This window comes from Solanum tuberosum, unplaced genomic scaffold, assembly GCF_000226075.1.
Source record: "Solanum tuberosum cultivar DM 1-3 516 R44 unplaced genomic scaffold, SolTub_3.0 scf00034, whole genome shotgun sequence".
NCBI classification, from domain to species: domain Eukaryota; kingdom Viridiplantae; phylum Streptophyta; class Magnoliopsida; order Solanales; family Solanaceae; genus Solanum; species Solanum tuberosum.
The window spans coordinates 688,017-705,650 of NW_006238962.1; the positions used below are offsets into that span (position 1 = coordinate 688,017).

Sequence of the window (17,634 nt, forward strand, 5' to 3'; positions counted from 1 at the left end):
TCATAATTTGAATGATAAATCTATCGAAAAAAATGGACATGAGAGAGAGTTACTATGAAAAGATAGGGTAAAAGATGAAATATAATTGTTAAATAATAAATAAGACAAAATGAGAAGAAAATATTAGCCAACCACACGATCACACCAAATCGATTGTTACAGTCTTTTCGTCGTTACCTAACGATAGATTTCAACGATACAATGCAATAGAATTTAAGTAATAATCAAAACAAATATATTGTATTTGAACTAACAATACAATACAATACAACGAGTAACAAAAATCCAAACAAGGTGTATTACTATGAAAAACTAGCTAGAAGGTAACTAAAGTCTAAACCTATATTTCTTTCTTCTACTTGATGGAAAATATTCCAAAATGCCCTTAAACTATGTGAAATCGAACGAGAAAAAAGATATGTCCTAGAATTCTGCTGCAATAGACCAGAAAACAGAAAAGGACACAAGAAAATTTGACATTTACTCATTGAAACTTAAATATAGAGTTCAGCTAAAAACACAATGAACCTCTGAGCTTTATATCAAAATTCTCGACCTCAACCTCGACCTGGTTGTTTAAATTCACCAGAAAACGGTTCAGACAGAACATAACCGCGCGGAATGAAATAAGCAATGATCACATCTTCTGGTTTCTGGCAAAACATAATCAGTGTATAATTGTCTTTTACTTCTGAGAATCACAGTATTCGGGGAACTCGCATTCGCATGGTCCTTTTCTTACCTGCATCAAGAAGGCAAAGATCTTCATAACAAAGGGACATAGCTTATATCTATGAAGATAACAAACGAAGCCGTCACTAATAGTCCAAGTATTTTCAAGATATGGTAACTTTTCTTGAAACTTATACGTGCTAGTTTTTTCCCACGATTTATATGTATTACCATATTGTTCCCGTCCCCAACTTGTTTGGGATTGAGGCATAGTTATCGTTGTTATATTACCATTATTCACTCTTGTACACGTACAAAACGTTCAACTACATTCTGGGAAGGTAAAACTGAACATCCCGTCTCCATCAAGAAGGTAATGTGTGAGAGCTATTATTACTATCCAAGCAACTAGTTTGCAGTTTCAAAAATCGAGATTTTTGAAGTCAGAACCAAAGCCAAATCCAAATCCACATACCTTGCGCAATGTAAAGGACACTCTCCTTGAAGCCCTTCTGATTTTGGTGTCGTTCACTACATCAATCTGCAATGTGCAAGTTTGGAAAAATCAATGGAATAGAACTTACCAAGACTGTCATTATAGTTGCAGAATTTTTGAAATGCAGATGCAAGAACAGATAGAAGGAGAAGAAAAACTTGATCAATCAAGCACATATCTTGAACATGGAATCTGAAGTTCAAAAGGGAACAGAAATGAAATGAATTAACAATAAAGGTTCATAGGTTGAAGCAATGACGCAATAAAATTACCAAGGGAGCCAAGACCGTAGTGCCGCATTCTACCAATAAGATTGACACTGGCATCTCCAATAATGACACCACATCCTCAGTTACATACCCGGATTAACATCAAAACTCTCATTACGTCCCACTTAAACCATTATTCTCTCGATAAACCAAAATATTTTTTTTGTCTTTGGAGAATTAAGAAAAAAGTATCACTTGTTGATGAATACTTGGTGTTGGTGCAAAGTTCAATTTTTTTTTGATGTTCCCCAAATTTTTCAAGTTTTGCAGGATAGCAAAAACTTTCTTGCAGGAGAAATTTGGTGTCAATGAGCTCCCAGTAACTAGGTGCACAAGTAATTGAGGCCAAGTTTCGAGTCATAATAGTTAGATGTTTAAAGTAAATCATTAAGTGCACAGTTGCAGGGAGAAAAAGTTGACTTATTGACTTGGGTGCGGGTGGGAGGCGATTAAAGAATAAGCATGGGCAGCAGGAGTTACCTTATGGTGTGGAATGTAATGATGCCAAGCATAGCGTGCTTCTCGTGATAACAACAGTATAGATCGAGGGGGTAGATAAATAGCTCTCCTCAAAAACTTTGAGCTCTTGTCGGAATTTTGAGCCTCTTCATCACTCAATGCGTTAGGGTCTGTAGGCCAAACACTAGTAGAATACTTTCTGAACTCCATGATGCAAGGCCCTGCCAATGAAAGGCTGAATATTAATCCTTCAAATGCTGAATGGGTGTCAATATGTGGAGACAATCCCACTCCGGGTGGATATTCATTAACCTGTTAAAGATTGTAACACATTTCATAAAGTTTAACGACAAAAGTTCATGACATACAAAACATTTGAAAACTAAAGCTATCGCTGAAAATGAAAATCCTTACGACATTGCAAGTCAGACAAGAGCTAGTTCCCTTGCCCAGCATAAAACTAGACAAGTCATGGAGGGACAGCTCATAAATGAAGAAATATAAGATGTGAAATTAACTAACCGTGAGCTGGTCCAAAAGTACGGTTTCAGTGTAACCAAGCTTTTGAAACTTTGACATCTTGTCAATTATTGGTGAAAGAAATGATGGAAGTTCACCCAAGTACTGATTTGTGTTGACATTCCTCGTCTGCAGTTGCGAATAGAGAGAGAATTTAATAAATGCATTTTAGATCCTTTTTTTTTCTGAAGCATAAATGCATTTTAGATATTAAAGCCTACCAGCCTTTGAAAGCTTAATAATCTAAAGAAATAAACAATATAAGAGATATCGGCAGCTTTTAGCAGAGAGTGTCAAGAGTTTCTAACATCTGCAAATGAACTTTTTAAGCAGTTGTGAATTGTCAAGGGATTAAAAGAAAACGAGAAGGGGAAGTTAATGTTGATAGTCAGAAGTAAGTCTAATAGGTCCATTAGGTGGCAAATAGAAGTTCTCGAACATTTTAATCAAACCAAAATTACGGTTCAGTTGTCCTTGATGGAACAATAAAGCATTTCGTTGGGACTTTTGTATGGTTTACAGATATGTTTTTTTCAAAACCGAGACATCCACTGTTTTCAACTTCTAAAGTGAGTCGATAGTGGGTCCTACCCTCTTCCCTGCTCCACTAGAATCAAGCTCATAACGTGTGCCAACCACACATCCCCCGCTAAACCGATTTAGTGGTTTTGGAAATGCTAATTCCCTCTGACCCGATATGCTACCCTTAACTCTTCACTACCACAGGTTCTGAGAATAAGAGTCCATACATGTGTAGTCCTTTGGTACAAAAACAAAGGATCCAAGCAAGGGAAAACAAGAACGTTCAATTAAAACCATCTTGCTCTTTTCTTTTCCCATATTTGTTATGATTTGTTCATTTGACCGGGGGGAGGGGGGGGGGGTTGTTTTTAGTAGATCTAGTAGGATTTTTTATTTAAGAAAACAGGTCACAGATGTAAAGAAGAGCAAAGAAACTAATTCTTCATATATATATATCTAACAGCAGAAAAAACATGCTTCTGCTATATGCTGGTATAATTACTTGCATTTTCATAGTTCCAAATACCCACGCGATCTGCACTTACATTATAGTGAAACTCATAACCATAATGCTGCACCCTTCTTTTAGCAAGTTTTTGCCAAGGCCTTGAATCAACGGCTGCAAGTAGTTCCTAAAGATTCACCAACACTGAGTTAGACTTGAGTGAAACTCTTCAGAATAAGGTTTGAGAAAGGATGGAGAAAATATAAGAATAGTGTAAATGCCTATAGTATTTTCCCGCAAAAATGAGATCCCTGACCTCCTCCTCTTTGACACTGATGAAGTCATGAATCAAGTAAAGACCAGGAATATCTAACTCTGAAGCTTCCATTGACACCTCAATTGAGTCATCCACTGCAACCTGAACCAGAAAGCAAGCTCATAAAGAAAAGAAACATATACAAACTATCAACAGAAGTTACTCAAGGGAGTAAAGACAAAAGAAATCGACAACCTCTATGCTAAACTGATACAAGTTCCACTTAATACCCACAGTTCACAGACACACTGACCAGTTCCTAAATGACATGGCCAAAATTGATAAAAGAACACAAACATTAATTCATGAAAAATGGGCGCTTACATCAAGCATGAGTGCACTGTTTCCTATATGACTATATCATCCTTCATAAATTCAATTTTCATCTAGCAATGACTAGCAAGAAATGCAAACATGTTAACCGAAAGGAAGAATGGTGAAGGTCCCTCAGAAGCTCTATGCAATCAGTTATGTTATATCATGCTTTAAAGCTGACTGTCTAATTCCACTGTACAGTACATTCAAAATAATAATTGAATCGACATGCTCAAAAGAGAAGCACGGTAAATAATCTCATGAAAATTACATGACTGTAAAAAAATCAAGACTTTACTGTGGATAAGGATAATCACCTGACAAATAGAGGGTACTGAATACTGAATGTGCAAAGACCGGCCACCAAGCTCAGGACATTCACGTCTATTCAACTCTGTCAGGGCAGATTCTGCAGACTTTTCTTCATGATAAGACACAATAACTCTAGTGCCACTTTCATCAGCAAGATGGACTCCCTTAACTTGACCATATGCACCAAATACGGCTTCAATTGTGTCCAAAGTTAGTCCAACTGCAGGTCCACAATTGGCCACATAAAGATTTGAACGTGGTTCACTAGTCCCTACAGGACGTTTAAATCTCGGCAATCCCATGTATTATATTAAGATCAATACCTACAACCAGAAAATTTGGGGCTTTACCTCACCACATAAAAATTACTCACATATCAGACAATCATAGAGAAAAACTCACAATTAGTTAAACAACAAGCCTAACCTTCGATTATACGAAAAATCAAAAATTGATCCTTGATAGTCGAACAATGAAGCATACCCTTGTTTCAATATTTACTTATTCCTCACACAAAATAGAGCTTTAGATAGCTCAATAGTATCACATCACTACAAATATCTTACTCAACTACTTAGCAAGCTCACCAATATGCACAACGAAACGGGACCTAATCTACATTTTAAGCTTAAAAACTTCACGGGGTTGATTTCTTAAACACTCAACTAATATTTATCATCTCAGAAGGGTGAAAAAGTCACCCTTCTTCTTGATTCCAATTTTTTTTCAACAAAGATAATAACTTTCTAAGATAACAACTATTAGTCGAGTGACCCATCTGAGAAATCACCTCAAACTTTGTGCTAAATCAAGAAAGTACCATTCTTGCATCTTCATTTAGCTAGAATATATTCAGAGTGTTACCTACGGGTTCACGGGAACCCACTAGCTTTTGCTCAAACTGGTATTCAATAACGTAAACTTCAAATCCTGAATCTGCCTCTGACCAGGTATAAATACAGTGAAATGCTACCTACCTAAAAACTAATTAGACCATTCAAATTCAATTCCTTAGGAACATTCCTACCTGAATATGAAACAATCTTAAGAACAAGAATTTGCAAACTCCATATCTACATATTAATTTGGTCTCTTCATTATTTAATTTATTTATTTATTGAAAAAAAAACAAATATTTTTCTGAATTAAACAACAAAACTATGAAATTCTTAATGATAAAAAAGAAGAAAATAGAAATCTTACCAGCAAAACTTCATCGCCGGCCGCCGCTCTCTGTTGTAACGAAGAGAAAATCTCAACAAAGTCCTTATAGTTATCACTAAAGTTACAAATGAACCCCTTGTTTTATTTTGATGTGTTTTAATTCACCATATCTTTAGTTAATAATACGTCAAACAAACATAGAATAAATTTAATCCTAAATTTTATATCCGAGTTATTATCCTCATCTTATCTTATATACCAAATATCGAATAATATTATAAGATGTAAAGGTTTGTAATACATATTTTTCGCCTTAACTCGTACAGGTTTCTCTTCACGCACATTAACTTGTATATACCTCCACCGCACACCCCCAACTTATAAAAAGTAAGTCTGAGACCCCCATTATTATGTTAGGTATATATATATAATAACTCAATCTACTAAAGCTCCTGTACTGTAAATATGCAGTTAGGAATAGAAGGCTGTCAAATCTGGTCACTTGAGCCGTTGTACCTTTTACTTATGACATAAGACTACTTTATTTATTTACTATACTAGGACCAATAGGTTTAAAATGAATTTATGCGGCAAGTGTTGGTCGATCTACTCTACGCATTTAGATAGTGAATGTAATTAAACAGGAGTAATGCAACAAAAATGGTACATTCAACATTCAAGAGAAGAAAAATAAACTAGATAGGGTTGAAACCAAAATGAACATAAATTCAAAAATCCAACACAATACGATAGAGACTGGGGGGATTAAAACAAAAATAATGTCGTATACTATCATAAACCAAAATAACATCTCAAATGGAAGAAATTCTGAACTGTTGATCACTAAAAATGCCTAGAAAACAAAATTTTCGGCACTCTAGTTCATCCTCCTGATAAGTTCGTTAATGAAGTTCTCACGGTTACCAGCATCACCACCTTCAACGTAGTGATTTCTCTTCTTCTTCAGTCCACCCAAAGGTGCCTTCAGCTGGAATGGCCATAGGAAGTTGTTGGCCTGCTTGAAGCTGGGTCCGACAGTCATGATCTCGTGGACAAGGTCTTCAGCACAGATAATTCCATGTTTGCCCAATCCCTGAAACATACACGGAGAACTCTGAGTTGTCAACATCACGAAACACTAAATTCGGAGATGAAGAACTGACAGAAACTTACCTGCTCAATGACGGAATTGTCGGTTAACGGAATTCTCTGCTTGTCAAGCTTTCCATAACCTCTTTTGTAGATCAATTCCCTAACACTCTTTAGGTTTGGGTAACTGCAAGATACAACAACGGAAATAAGGGACTGCAAGTTTGCAATAGCAGTAGAGAGGAAAGACTTGAGAAGGCAGCAGAGCTTTAAGTGATACCCACCCATAGGTTACGTAAGGTTCAACCCTATGCAACATGTTCACTGTGGCTTTGTTAACTTTCAAAAAGACCCCATTAAAGATCTGTCACAAGAAATGTGGAAAGGAAGAAGAGCTCACTGTTAGAGCAGAGAGGTAACACTAAAATAACTCAAAACAGGCATTCTCAAAATCGAACACATCCAGAAAACCTAGAAATATTTTTTGTTGTGTTTTCAACGAGAGGGGAATCAGAAGAATAACATAAGAATTATAAATAATCTTGACAACAACACAACAACTTGGCTGATGATCAGACACTTGGTATAACAAGCCAGTCCAATCATCAGGATCAACACAGGTACTTAACTATCAAGTGAGAGAGCTATAACCCCAACACATACTCAAGTGGATTTCCAGAAAACAAAACAATATAAGGATATATCAAAAGTAGCTTATATACCAGCAAACATCAAATAATACTTGTCTCCTTTAAGGGGTATAAGAAAGGAGTTGTGTGTACCTGGCGCAAACGTAGTAGCTGCAAAATCTTTTTGGTCTGTGGGGGCATAGCATTAATACTGAAAGATCAAAATTTTATGAGTACCATAGTATTAATAGTTTCATCATACTATAGAATGAAGAAGACCAAAATAGTTCTTACCCGCGTATCCTGATGATAAACAACAACTTTGCCTCAGGATCCACATAGAAACCACCTTTCAATCTAGCCTCGCGTTTCAAACGGATCAATTCCTTGTCCTAAGAAAAGGAAATTGAATTCTGATAAAGCTTAACATCAAACGAACATGTTAACCAAAAAATACGGAGTTTGATGGTACCTGTTCTGCGTACTCCTTTGCATACAGCTTTGCCCTGTTGTAGATCAATTTCCTGTTCTCAGCATTCTTCTTCTTTGCAGATTCAAGTTCTTGCTTCTTTGCAAGAGCCCATTCCTCACTCCTCTTCTGCTTCTTCAAGACTGACTCTGGAACTGGTGTTTCACCCATCTCTGTACAAGATTAACCAACATTAACTCTCAACATAAAGTAAACGATGTCTAATTTCTCCGTTCCATTCAAATATCAGCAAAAAGGTGAATCATCCCACGTAGTTTCTGGTTACTACACCATCAGCACAACACATTGCCTTATGCCAATATTGTGGTGGGAGGATATTCACTTACATGTGTATATAGTCAGATTCTGTGTTAAAAAGTAGAAAAAAATTGAAGCCCGGACACCTGACTCATTTTGTTTACTATTACACCCCTTCATTTCACTATTCCCTATCCCACCAAAATATCCCAACTTCATAGAGATCAGAATACACATGCATAAAAGCAACAATAATGACTAATTCTTTCTATCCTCTTCTAGTTTTTGTTTTAATCTTTTCAGCATTCAAAACTCGAATGCTTTACCTAAAACTAAAGTAATCTTTTAGTGGCTGCTAACATTTCAAAAAGACCTACCCCGCTTCAAAATACTCAACAACAAACACACACACTTTAGTTCAACTGTAAGGGTAGAAATCAACTTTCACTCTATGTCTAGGCAAAAGTAACAGAGCCCTTCACTTCACTTCTCCCTATTCCAACAGTATATCCCAGCTTCATGAATCAGAATACACATTCATAAAGTCAACAATAGTGACTATTGACTAGTTCTTTCAATGCTCTTCCAGTATTTTATATTCTTCAGCATTCAAAACTCTAATCCATACACCAAACTACAACTAAAGCAATCCTTCAGCTACTAACATTTCAAACACAGCAAAAAAACCTTCCTTTAGGCTTCAAAACACTTAACAACTTAAATACATACACAAACACTTGCTTAATTCAGATCTCCAAACATAACAACAAACAACAGCCCGATACACTAAGCTCCCGCTATACACAGTGGTTGGACCATAAGGATCTATTTTGCATAACCTTATCCTGCATTTCTACAAAAAGCTGTTTCCACAACTAGAACCCGATAACACAACAACATCTTCAAATACAACAAAACACCACCAATTTCACATGAAAAAAAATCTTCAAAAAAAGGAAAAAGCACCAAATGTGTATGAAAACTGATAACAATTCACATAATTAGAACAAAAATAGTTCTATCAATGGAGATTTACCTTGAAATTGTTGAAGAGAATGGCACTGATCGGCGGGAGGGCAAGAGGGAATGTGACTGTGACCTAAATGCGGCAAATATATGTTGATGTCTTATTAGGGTTTTGTGAAAGTTTATACTTATTCGGGTCTGGCCCAAATAATAAGTAAAGATTTACACAAATGTCCCCTTTTGAGGGTATTATTTAAATTTTGTCACTATTTTAAAAGTTGGTGCAATATAGGCTATCGACTAATATTTGCTCATATATTTTTTAATTTAATATACATCGTGGTCTAATGTTTTCTTATAAAATTTCATCTTGTTAAAAGGAATTTTTGGATTGTGATCAAAAAGGTTATAAGCATTGATAGGTGAATTTTTTTGAAGATCTAAAACTTGTATATGGTAGGTTCGATTTGGAATCCGACTTTTGTTATAAAAATATCTCAGGTTGTCCTATTTGGACACTAATGTTTAACTTGTCCTATTTGAAACTAGACTTTAGATATGTGGTGTCTGAAGTTTTATTTGACTAAAGTTCAAACAAAAATGACTGAACTCTAGTGATATATATGCATGAACTTCAGGCAAAAACAACTTAGCTTCGTGCAAAGAACGATTGAATTCTTCCACATATGGTTGAAGTTTGAACAAAAATGTATGAACTTCATGTAGATATATCTAAATATCAAACAACAATGATTGAACGTGAATCAATATGTGCCTCAACTTTAGCCATACGAATTAGACTTGTCGAGGGATTTAGTGGTGTGGGACTGAGTGGGGAAGAGTAACGTAAAAACTTAATTACCCATGCGCAATATGTTAAAATTTATCCGTATCTAATATTTATATCAAACCAACATATACATGACACATCTTTTCAATACTGATTTTATCACTAAACCATAATTAATTAATCACACACTCTTACTTGAGTTTATCTCTTAATCACAATAAACTAGTATGATTTGATGTAAACATCATGAATAACATTTTTTACACAATCGGTATTTATACCAAGTCGATAAATGCAAGACATATGTTTTCCATACACACATTTTATCTCTTAATTGAGTAACATATACTTATATATCACAAAAATACTTGCACAAAAACTCTGTTGAGGTGAATCTGCAGTAGACATGCTGCAACAAGCTTCATAGGAGTCTCTAAAATGTCCATCAGCTCTGTTCATCTGATCGATAAACGAGGGTTTCATCACTCGATATAGGACTCGAGTAGACAGTAGCTGCAGGTGAGTTGAGGTTACTCGAGAAATCTACTTGCAAAACTTCTCCTACCCGTGTAAGAATGTTGTATGCTAAGTTTAAGAGAACTCGAGAGTATGCTTCCATAATCAAATGTCCAATGTCCTACAATGATACAGAAAGAACAAGGATTAATCGCAATGTTATTAAGTATTTAACAGCACGTTCGTGTACATCATAGCAGCATAGAGACATATATACATATAATCTTAACGCGAGTTAAGGACAAGACAATTATCTCACATCTATAATGACATCGTTATAACAAATTCTGAAATGTGCCTTTTCAGTGAACGTAGTTGCATTTGATGAATTTTACTAGTAGAATCATCCTTATTAGTTGCATTGAACAAAATTTACTAGTGGATACGATTATCTCACCGTGCCAGACTGGATTTTTGTGACGTTGAGGAACGTCTGTGGGAGGTTAGGATATTCAAATTTGAGCTGTTGTACAAGAGCTTCTGCTTGGCTCAATAAGACCTCCAATTTGTCTAGCTCAGATATTGGATCTTTTCCAAAAGACCAAGATCTTCGAGCTGGAGATTTTCCGCTAGCTTGATCAGTTATTCTCTCTTTCCAAGCAAGAATGGATCCTTCTAACCTGTTAACAACTTCAACCACGTTGTTTTCAGATTTCAAATTCAAAGAATTGAACATTTCCTCAGCAGAAGTTGATTCTGCAGTCAGGATCCTATACAGGTCGTCCCCGAGGCTTGTCCTGCTAGACTGCAGGAATGAATTGATCAAATTGAGCAATTTCAACAAATTAAGTACACCATAAAAGCAAAGGATATGAGTTACATACATCGACAGTATAAAGATTTTACACTATTACTGTAGCTTAATTTGTGATAGTACGTTAGTTACCATTTTCAGCGATAAATTTGGTTCTTTTTTTGTCATAAGTAGGAGAGTAGCCGTTTGCGTTTGGCTAATCAATTTTTTAAAAAAAACTTTTGTCAGTACTAGAGCAACAATTTGTTCTTGACTAAGGTTCGTAAAGTGTTTCCACGAGTGAACTACTACTTTCAACATCTGAAAAACAACTTATCATTTCCTAAAAGCTTGGTCAAACACCTCGACTCTTTCAAATAAGAACTTTTTTACGATGTCAGTACATAGAACGTAAACTCAATAGTAAAATAGCTTTAGTGAGAATTCTCTTGCCTTTGGGAGTGCATCCTTGATAACTGTTGGAACAGGCATTTCAGCCAAGACATTTTCATTGATAGCTTTTGCTGCCTTAAATATTTGATTCACCAATTTTCCTTGATTCACCAATTTCTTTCTTTCGACTTCAGAGAGTCCAGCTACGGGTACCTTAGGTGAAGGAAGACACCACTTTATGTTCTTTCCTTCTGCTCGGGTACTCACTTCCGTATACCAAAACTCAGTACTAACCATTGAATCCAGCGTTTCCTATCAAGTCGAGAAGGAAACTTTAAGAATGTGGTCACAAGTTGATGCATATATAGTGTAAGTGGTATAAGTTACAAGGATTTTAAGAGACCACCTACAAGAAGCATCGAATCCAATTTCCGAAGTGCTGTAAGATTCATATGGATGTCAGCACGAACTTTTGGTGTCATTATCTGCTCATCAAATGAGAAGTGGAACTCAATATGTCGTTTTGTATAACAGCAACTATGCCATATGAATTCTCACTAAACATGTCGTTCTATTTAAATGAATTTGTCATTTTCACATTACAGATAAATCGAATGAGTTATTACCTCCAAACTTTGGCCATTCGAACCACTTTGTCTAGCAGGAACCAACTCAATCATATGATTGGTAGGTGAGAGTAACCAATTCATTTCCGTTCTCCATTTCATCTTTTGTTCCTCTGCAAGTGGCTCCAATTTCCACAGCTCTCCAAACACAGACGCTTTAAATCAAGTAGTAGTAGCATTAGACAGAACGAAAATACATTCAGAAGAACCTCAAGTATCAGAGAGTCTCTTCACTAAAACGTATTGATCGATAAAGAAGTAACAATCAAGTACCTGCAAGATTTGTAATGGCATTAGACAATGCTAATGCAGTAGAAACCCCCTTGCTTCCTCCGGTCACATCCTCCCCGAGCAACAACTTTGCAAATCTCTCTTTCATCATTTCCACATCTGAAAGTTGTGTTGTATAACCAGTTTTTTCGTTCACATTAAAATGTTGAGGGCTTGTTGTCCAGTGAGACAAAAATGATCCAAAAACATTGTTGCTAGAAGAGCTACTCGAGTCGTCATCATATAGAGAATCTGCAACACCAACATCAACTCTGCTATTGGCACTTTCATTGTCATAAGCCTGACTGTTCAGTATGCAGCTCTCGAGGCCATCATACGTTCTAATTCCTGACGTACCATTCGTAGATTTAGTTAGATACAGGGATTTAGATCACGCGAAAAAACTATATAAAGATAACAATATAATGGTTTCTTGTGTTGGTTACAAGATGTCCCAAAAACAGATTGTACAGAATACTAAACAACTCGAGGTATCGATCAGTTGCAAAGAAAATAGATACAAGTTAAATGACTTCTCCATGAAGATTATGGTCGCGTCTATCTACCCTTCTTCACTTAAATACAAGACGTTGTTCACGAAGGGATTTTTAACTCGTACAATGCACCTACGATAGATCCCGAGTTGTACTACATTTACCATTTCACTAGTATAACAGAAGAAAACCATATCTAGCTGCAGTTTACTTTCATTTTTCATTTCAAAGACCATATCAACTCATATTGCTTGAAGAACATAAAGGAGATAATTCACAATACTTCAAAATTGATAGTAGAATTTAAAAAACCGAACTCTTCGCCCTCCGTCCTTAACTATAGGTCTCAGTTGAAAAAATCCTGGTAGGGAGTGCTTCCTCTTTAATAGGTTAACGTGGCGATTTGGAATTAGTCCGGACCCAAAATGGATACCGGACAGACGGACACCAAGTGAGAAACAATAAAAAGGTTATCTTCATTACTTCCTCTATTTCAATTTGTTTGTCTGCCTTTCATTTTTAATCAGTTTTTGAAAAGGCATAATACATAAACATGACCCTTAACATGACACGGAGTTTAAAAAGGTCATAGTTATGTATTATGAAGCCAAATTAAAGGTCATGTTTATGTATTATGTCTTTTCAAAAAGAATGCCTCTTTGTGTTTTGACTCCTCTTTTATTCTAACTTTCTACCAACATATTTAAGACCACGAGATTAAAAGGCATAGTGTTACATTCTAAGTATCTTAAGTTTAAGAGTTTTTACTTTCTTAAATTTCGTGTTAAGTCAAAACTAAACAAACAAAGTGAAAAGGAGAGAGTAGTAGTATTTTGGGATAAGGACAAGTACCTCCTAGACTGTGACCGGAATTCCATAGACACGCTATAACTAAACTAAGGTCCTATTACCCCCGAACTCATTTGTTTTGTAATTTTATACACCTTTTGGCTTACATGGCACACTCTGTGACTCCACGTAGTTGAGGCACGTGGGAGATGTTTGAATGTCACGTAAACCAAAAAGGTGTATGAAATTACAAAAAAAATGAGTTCGAGGGTTAGGACCTTAATTTAGTTAAAATGTGTCTCTGAAATTTCTATCATAGTGTAGGAGTTGCTTGTGTCTTATCCCTTAAATATGCATAGCTAATCATATCTCAATGATTCTTTTTTTAAAAAGAAGTTTTGAGAGGTATTTATGCTTTTTACAATAGAAACAAATAGAGCCATTAATAGACCATACTGAAAAGAGAATACCAAAAGTAGAAATTTTGATACCAATAGACAATGACTATTTTGTCCCCATAGTCACTTATGTGCTTCATGAAATAAGAGTTAGGTCCACATTTTACAAATTAGACAAAATATAAAAACCAAGAAAACTCCCACAGGTGTGACAAATTACTATCACTATAATGCCATCTATCTATTTCACACTAATAAATGGAAGATTCTTTCTCATTTTTCCATTTTTTTACAAAATAGACAAGAAAAGTTGAAAGTTTATGTTCCTCACATGTTACACATATAAGTTCAAAACATGTTGTACCTAACAACTTAAGGGTCCCACAAAAGATCTTGAATTATAAACTATGAAAAATATAATATATTTTTTTCTCTTGTAACTTCAAGACATTGATGCTTTACATTTGGTTATTAAGTTTCTTGACTTTAATAAGTAACAACAACAGTATAGTTACACAAGTAAAAGTCGGAAAGGGTAGAGCTTACGCAGACTTTATCCTTATCTCGGCTCAAAGCACTTGACTTTTAATAAGCATTCACATATAACTAACATCCCATTATTTTTAATAATATTGGTAAGAGACAGCTTAAATGGAGTGACATAAACAATTAGAGACGTAGTAATAATCGTTGTAGAATAACCAACGTGTAAATATCCACATTCTAGATTTAGAGGCGGATCTAGAAAGTTTGTTACAAGTAATAAAATATCTATATATATTTGAGTTTAAGTCGTTATAAAAACTCATAAACTTCATATATTGAATCTGACTCTGTCTAGATTCGTCTAGTTCACAAAAGTCAAGAAAGTTACACTAAACATGAGGTGGTTGGAGTTCAATTATATATAGTAAACTTAATCTATATGTTAGCATTCACTTGTGGAAAAGTATAATCCTCATTTTGTATTAAAAAACTTAGATTTACCTAAATTATAGGAGGGAAATTAGCATGTGACATTCTAAAAAACAAATAAAAGGAACACAAAAAGGGAATCTTACTCTCTTCTCCACCAAAGTCAATATTAATCTCTCTATCTCTTGTACAACAAGCTAGTGTCCGTCTCACGATCATCATATTCATCTGATAAGGATAAACTATACGTAGATCTTGATATCAATCTCGATTAATATCGACCAAAATACAGCTCATCAACCTCCTGAATTACAAAACATGATATTGATAAAACATTTAAATAGAAGTGTGATATGCATTTCCACTTTTGTTTGTTACTCCTAAAGTTAACATTATGTAAACAAAAAAGTTTTAGGAAAAGAAAATATCACTTTTCCATTATAAGAAAAAGGTGTATATGATCATATAATAATTGGCCAAAATCCTCCTAAAATAAACAACTTTTTATACAAGCAATCAACTTTCTTTATTACCATAATACAAAGAGTGTTAATAGTAAAACACACCTCTAAACTAATACGCTCTTTATATTAAAACACTCATCATGACCAAATATTTGGTTTTCAATTAATAAGAGTCACGAGTAGGCGAACTCAACATCAAGTTATGTTTTAATAAAAAGAAAATTGAGTTACAAAACTCGTGAAAAAGCAACAACGTATATTTTTTTTCACCATTAACTCTATTATAAAAAGTAGAGATTAAAAATGTTTTTGGATTATTTCAGACGATTCAGATTTATCATGATGCCGATTTCGTTGTTCTTCTGAACTGTATAAATAATAATTTTAAAAAAAAAACAGAGAATCATACATAAAAAATAATTAAAAATTGAGCTTGTTGCATCTACAACATTTTCATTCACAAAAAAAATGTGTCACACCCAGTATTATCTCGAATGTCCGATAAATTTGAATTCGCACAACATAAAACCAATTCAAGAAGGAATCATTTCTATCCAAAAAAAATTTCATATTCAAAACTTGAACTCCAGAGACGAAAAAAATGATTTTTTTTTCTTGCTTCTCTTCTGATGTCCAGTATTTGTATTGACAATTGAAATATCCAACTAATCCAAGTTCTTTTTTTTTTTTTTATCCTCAGAGCTTAAACCCGAGATCTCTGATCAAAAGCTATGAGAATGAAGTTTTAATTTGAGCCAAAAAAAAAATAGAGTTAGAATAAAAAGCTAACCTTTTTCTGTTTTTTTCTTATTTGATCAAAATTGGAGTTCTTCAATCTTCTAGCATATCAAAATGAGCACCATTCAAAAAAAGAACCGACATTAAGTTTTTTTTTCACAAGAAGAAGAAAAATAAAACAGAGAAAATATTATTTTTCTTATTTGCAAGTGTGAAATGGTGGAAAAAAAACAGAGGTATAATAATTAAATCTGTTTTTTTTTTTGGTAGTCAAAAGAAAGAAACAGTAAACAAATGCTGAAAATAGAGTGAGAAAAGAGAGCAAAAACAGAGAAGAAAGGAATTTGCGTGTGTGAGGAATGGGGGAGAGGATGTCAATAAATACATTTACTATGGTGAAGAGAGGATGACATACTAAATTTAACGGGACGTGGTGGAGTGAATGAGACTATTCCTCATTTAATTAAAAGTTTCGGATTTGAATTCTGAATATAAAATAAGTCCTTCATTGTGTAGAGAGTGCTCCCTTTTGAATCGAGCCCTACACTGCACGAATCCAAAATAATTATACTTTAATATAGGTATCAGACACTAAATAAGAAACTCAAAAATAAATAAATTAGGGGTGGAGGATGGGGTGGGGTATTTTAGTATTTCGATGAAAATTTATTTTCTATTATATATTTTTTCAGTGAACTGGTTTGATGAAAATAATATGTTTTATAATACAATTTTTTCGTTGTTTTGTGATGGCAAGAGTTTTTGTCTCTAATGCTCTGATAAATCCGATAAGTTTTAAAAATAATTAATTAAAATAATAATAAAATATATATATTTAAACTATTATTTTTTTCACGAATTTCACATTCTACCTACATAATTAGTAGAAGGTAGTAATTCAGATAAAAAAAATTATAATGCATCCAATCTTAAGCAAATTAAATTAATTACTCCCTCTGTTCCTAATTACTTGTTCACTTTTGAATTGACACACATATTAAGAAATCAATTAATGACATAGTGAGTTTACTATTTTACCCCTATTAATTATGAAGTGGATGAAAAGTTCTATATTTTTCAAAGTAACTAGTCATTTAATTGAGGATATAATAGGTAAAAAAATAAATTGTCCTTTCTTGATTTGTCAAAATGGACAAGTAATTATGTACAACTATAAAAGGGAAAGTGGACAAATAATTAGGGACAGGGGGGGCCTAACCCATCGGTGGCTCCCTAAACTTGGCACGAAGTTTCACTTAGGCACCTCAAGTGGGCGATGTTCATTTTAGACACCTCATGTAGGGTCTCGCTGTGTCATTTTGACACTTTTTGCTGACTAAGCACAGTACGTGTGCTACACGAATTTTGAGTGCGTTAGAGACCTTTTTCGTAAATATTCTGAATTTTTTTGTAAATATTTTTCTTCTCCTTCTTCTTCCTTGCTTTCTCCCTTCCATCTTCCCCACCTTCTACCATCCTCCATCACCACACAACTTTTTTAAAAAATTCTACAATATTTTACTAGGTTACACTCTTTGATTCTTCCATCTTCTTTGAAAATCGAATTTGCATCTTGATTCATATTCAAAAACAAAATCGATTTCAAGG

At 34.5% G+C, this 17,634-nt stretch overlaps 3 protein-coding genes across 4 annotated transcripts; all 3 read right to left on the reverse strand.

The window, feature by feature from the left end:
* Positions 1 to 218: 218 nt before the first annotated feature.
* On the reverse strand, positions 219 to 5,677 carry LOC102587122 (alkylated DNA repair protein alkB homolog 8). Its single transcript, XM_006342418.2, has 8 exons — positions 5,529 to 5,677; positions 4,331 to 4,648; positions 3,699 to 3,800; positions 3,483 to 3,569; positions 2,419 to 2,544; positions 1,918 to 2,208; positions 1,148 to 1,213; positions 219 to 742 (listed from the first exon to the last, which is right to left on the reverse strand). The coding sequence occupies exons 2-8, from the start codon at positions 4,625 to 4,627 to the stop codon at positions 686 to 688; spliced, it is 1,026 nt and encodes a 341-aa protein (XP_006342480.1). The 5' UTR covers positions 4,628 to 4,648; positions 5,529 to 5,677; the 3' UTR covers positions 219 to 685.
* Positions 5,678 to 6,189: 512 nt separating this feature from the next.
* Positions 6,190 to 9,078, reverse strand: LOC102587452 (60S ribosomal protein L7-4). The gene is made up of 7 exons (XM_006342419.2): positions 8,971 to 9,078; positions 7,680 to 7,849; positions 7,502 to 7,599; positions 7,361 to 7,418; positions 6,863 to 6,942; positions 6,663 to 6,765; positions 6,190 to 6,582 (listed from the first exon to the last, which is right to left on the reverse strand). Exons 2-7 carry the CDS (start codon positions 7,845 to 7,847, stop codon positions 6,367 to 6,369), a joined length of 723 nt encoding a protein of 240 aa, XP_006342481.1. The 5' UTR covers positions 7,848 to 7,849; positions 8,971 to 9,078; the 3' UTR covers positions 6,190 to 6,366.
* A 789-nt stretch (positions 9,079 to 9,867) lies between these two features.
* LOC102587781 (rop guanine nucleotide exchange factor 14) lies at positions 9,868 to 16,453 on the reverse strand. 2 transcript variants are annotated; one of them, XM_015306574.1, is made up of 8 exons: positions 16,079 to 16,453; positions 14,971 to 15,052; positions 12,232 to 12,576; positions 11,959 to 12,113; positions 11,743 to 11,817; positions 11,393 to 11,644; positions 10,604 to 10,951; positions 9,868 to 10,327 (listed from the first exon to the last, which is right to left on the reverse strand). In XM_015306574.1, exons 2-8 carry the CDS (start codon positions 15,050 to 15,052, stop codon positions 10,136 to 10,138), a joined length of 1,449 nt encoding a protein of 482 aa, XP_015162060.1. In that variant the 5' UTR covers positions 16,079 to 16,453; the 3' UTR covers positions 9,868 to 10,135. The 2 variants fall into 2 exon arrangements, with proteins under 2 accessions (XP_015162060.1, XP_006342482.1); XM_006342420.2 differs by having other exon boundaries at positions 14,971 to 15,128; positions 16,079 to 16,452.
* Positions 16,454 to 17,634: the final 1,181 nt, after the last annotated feature.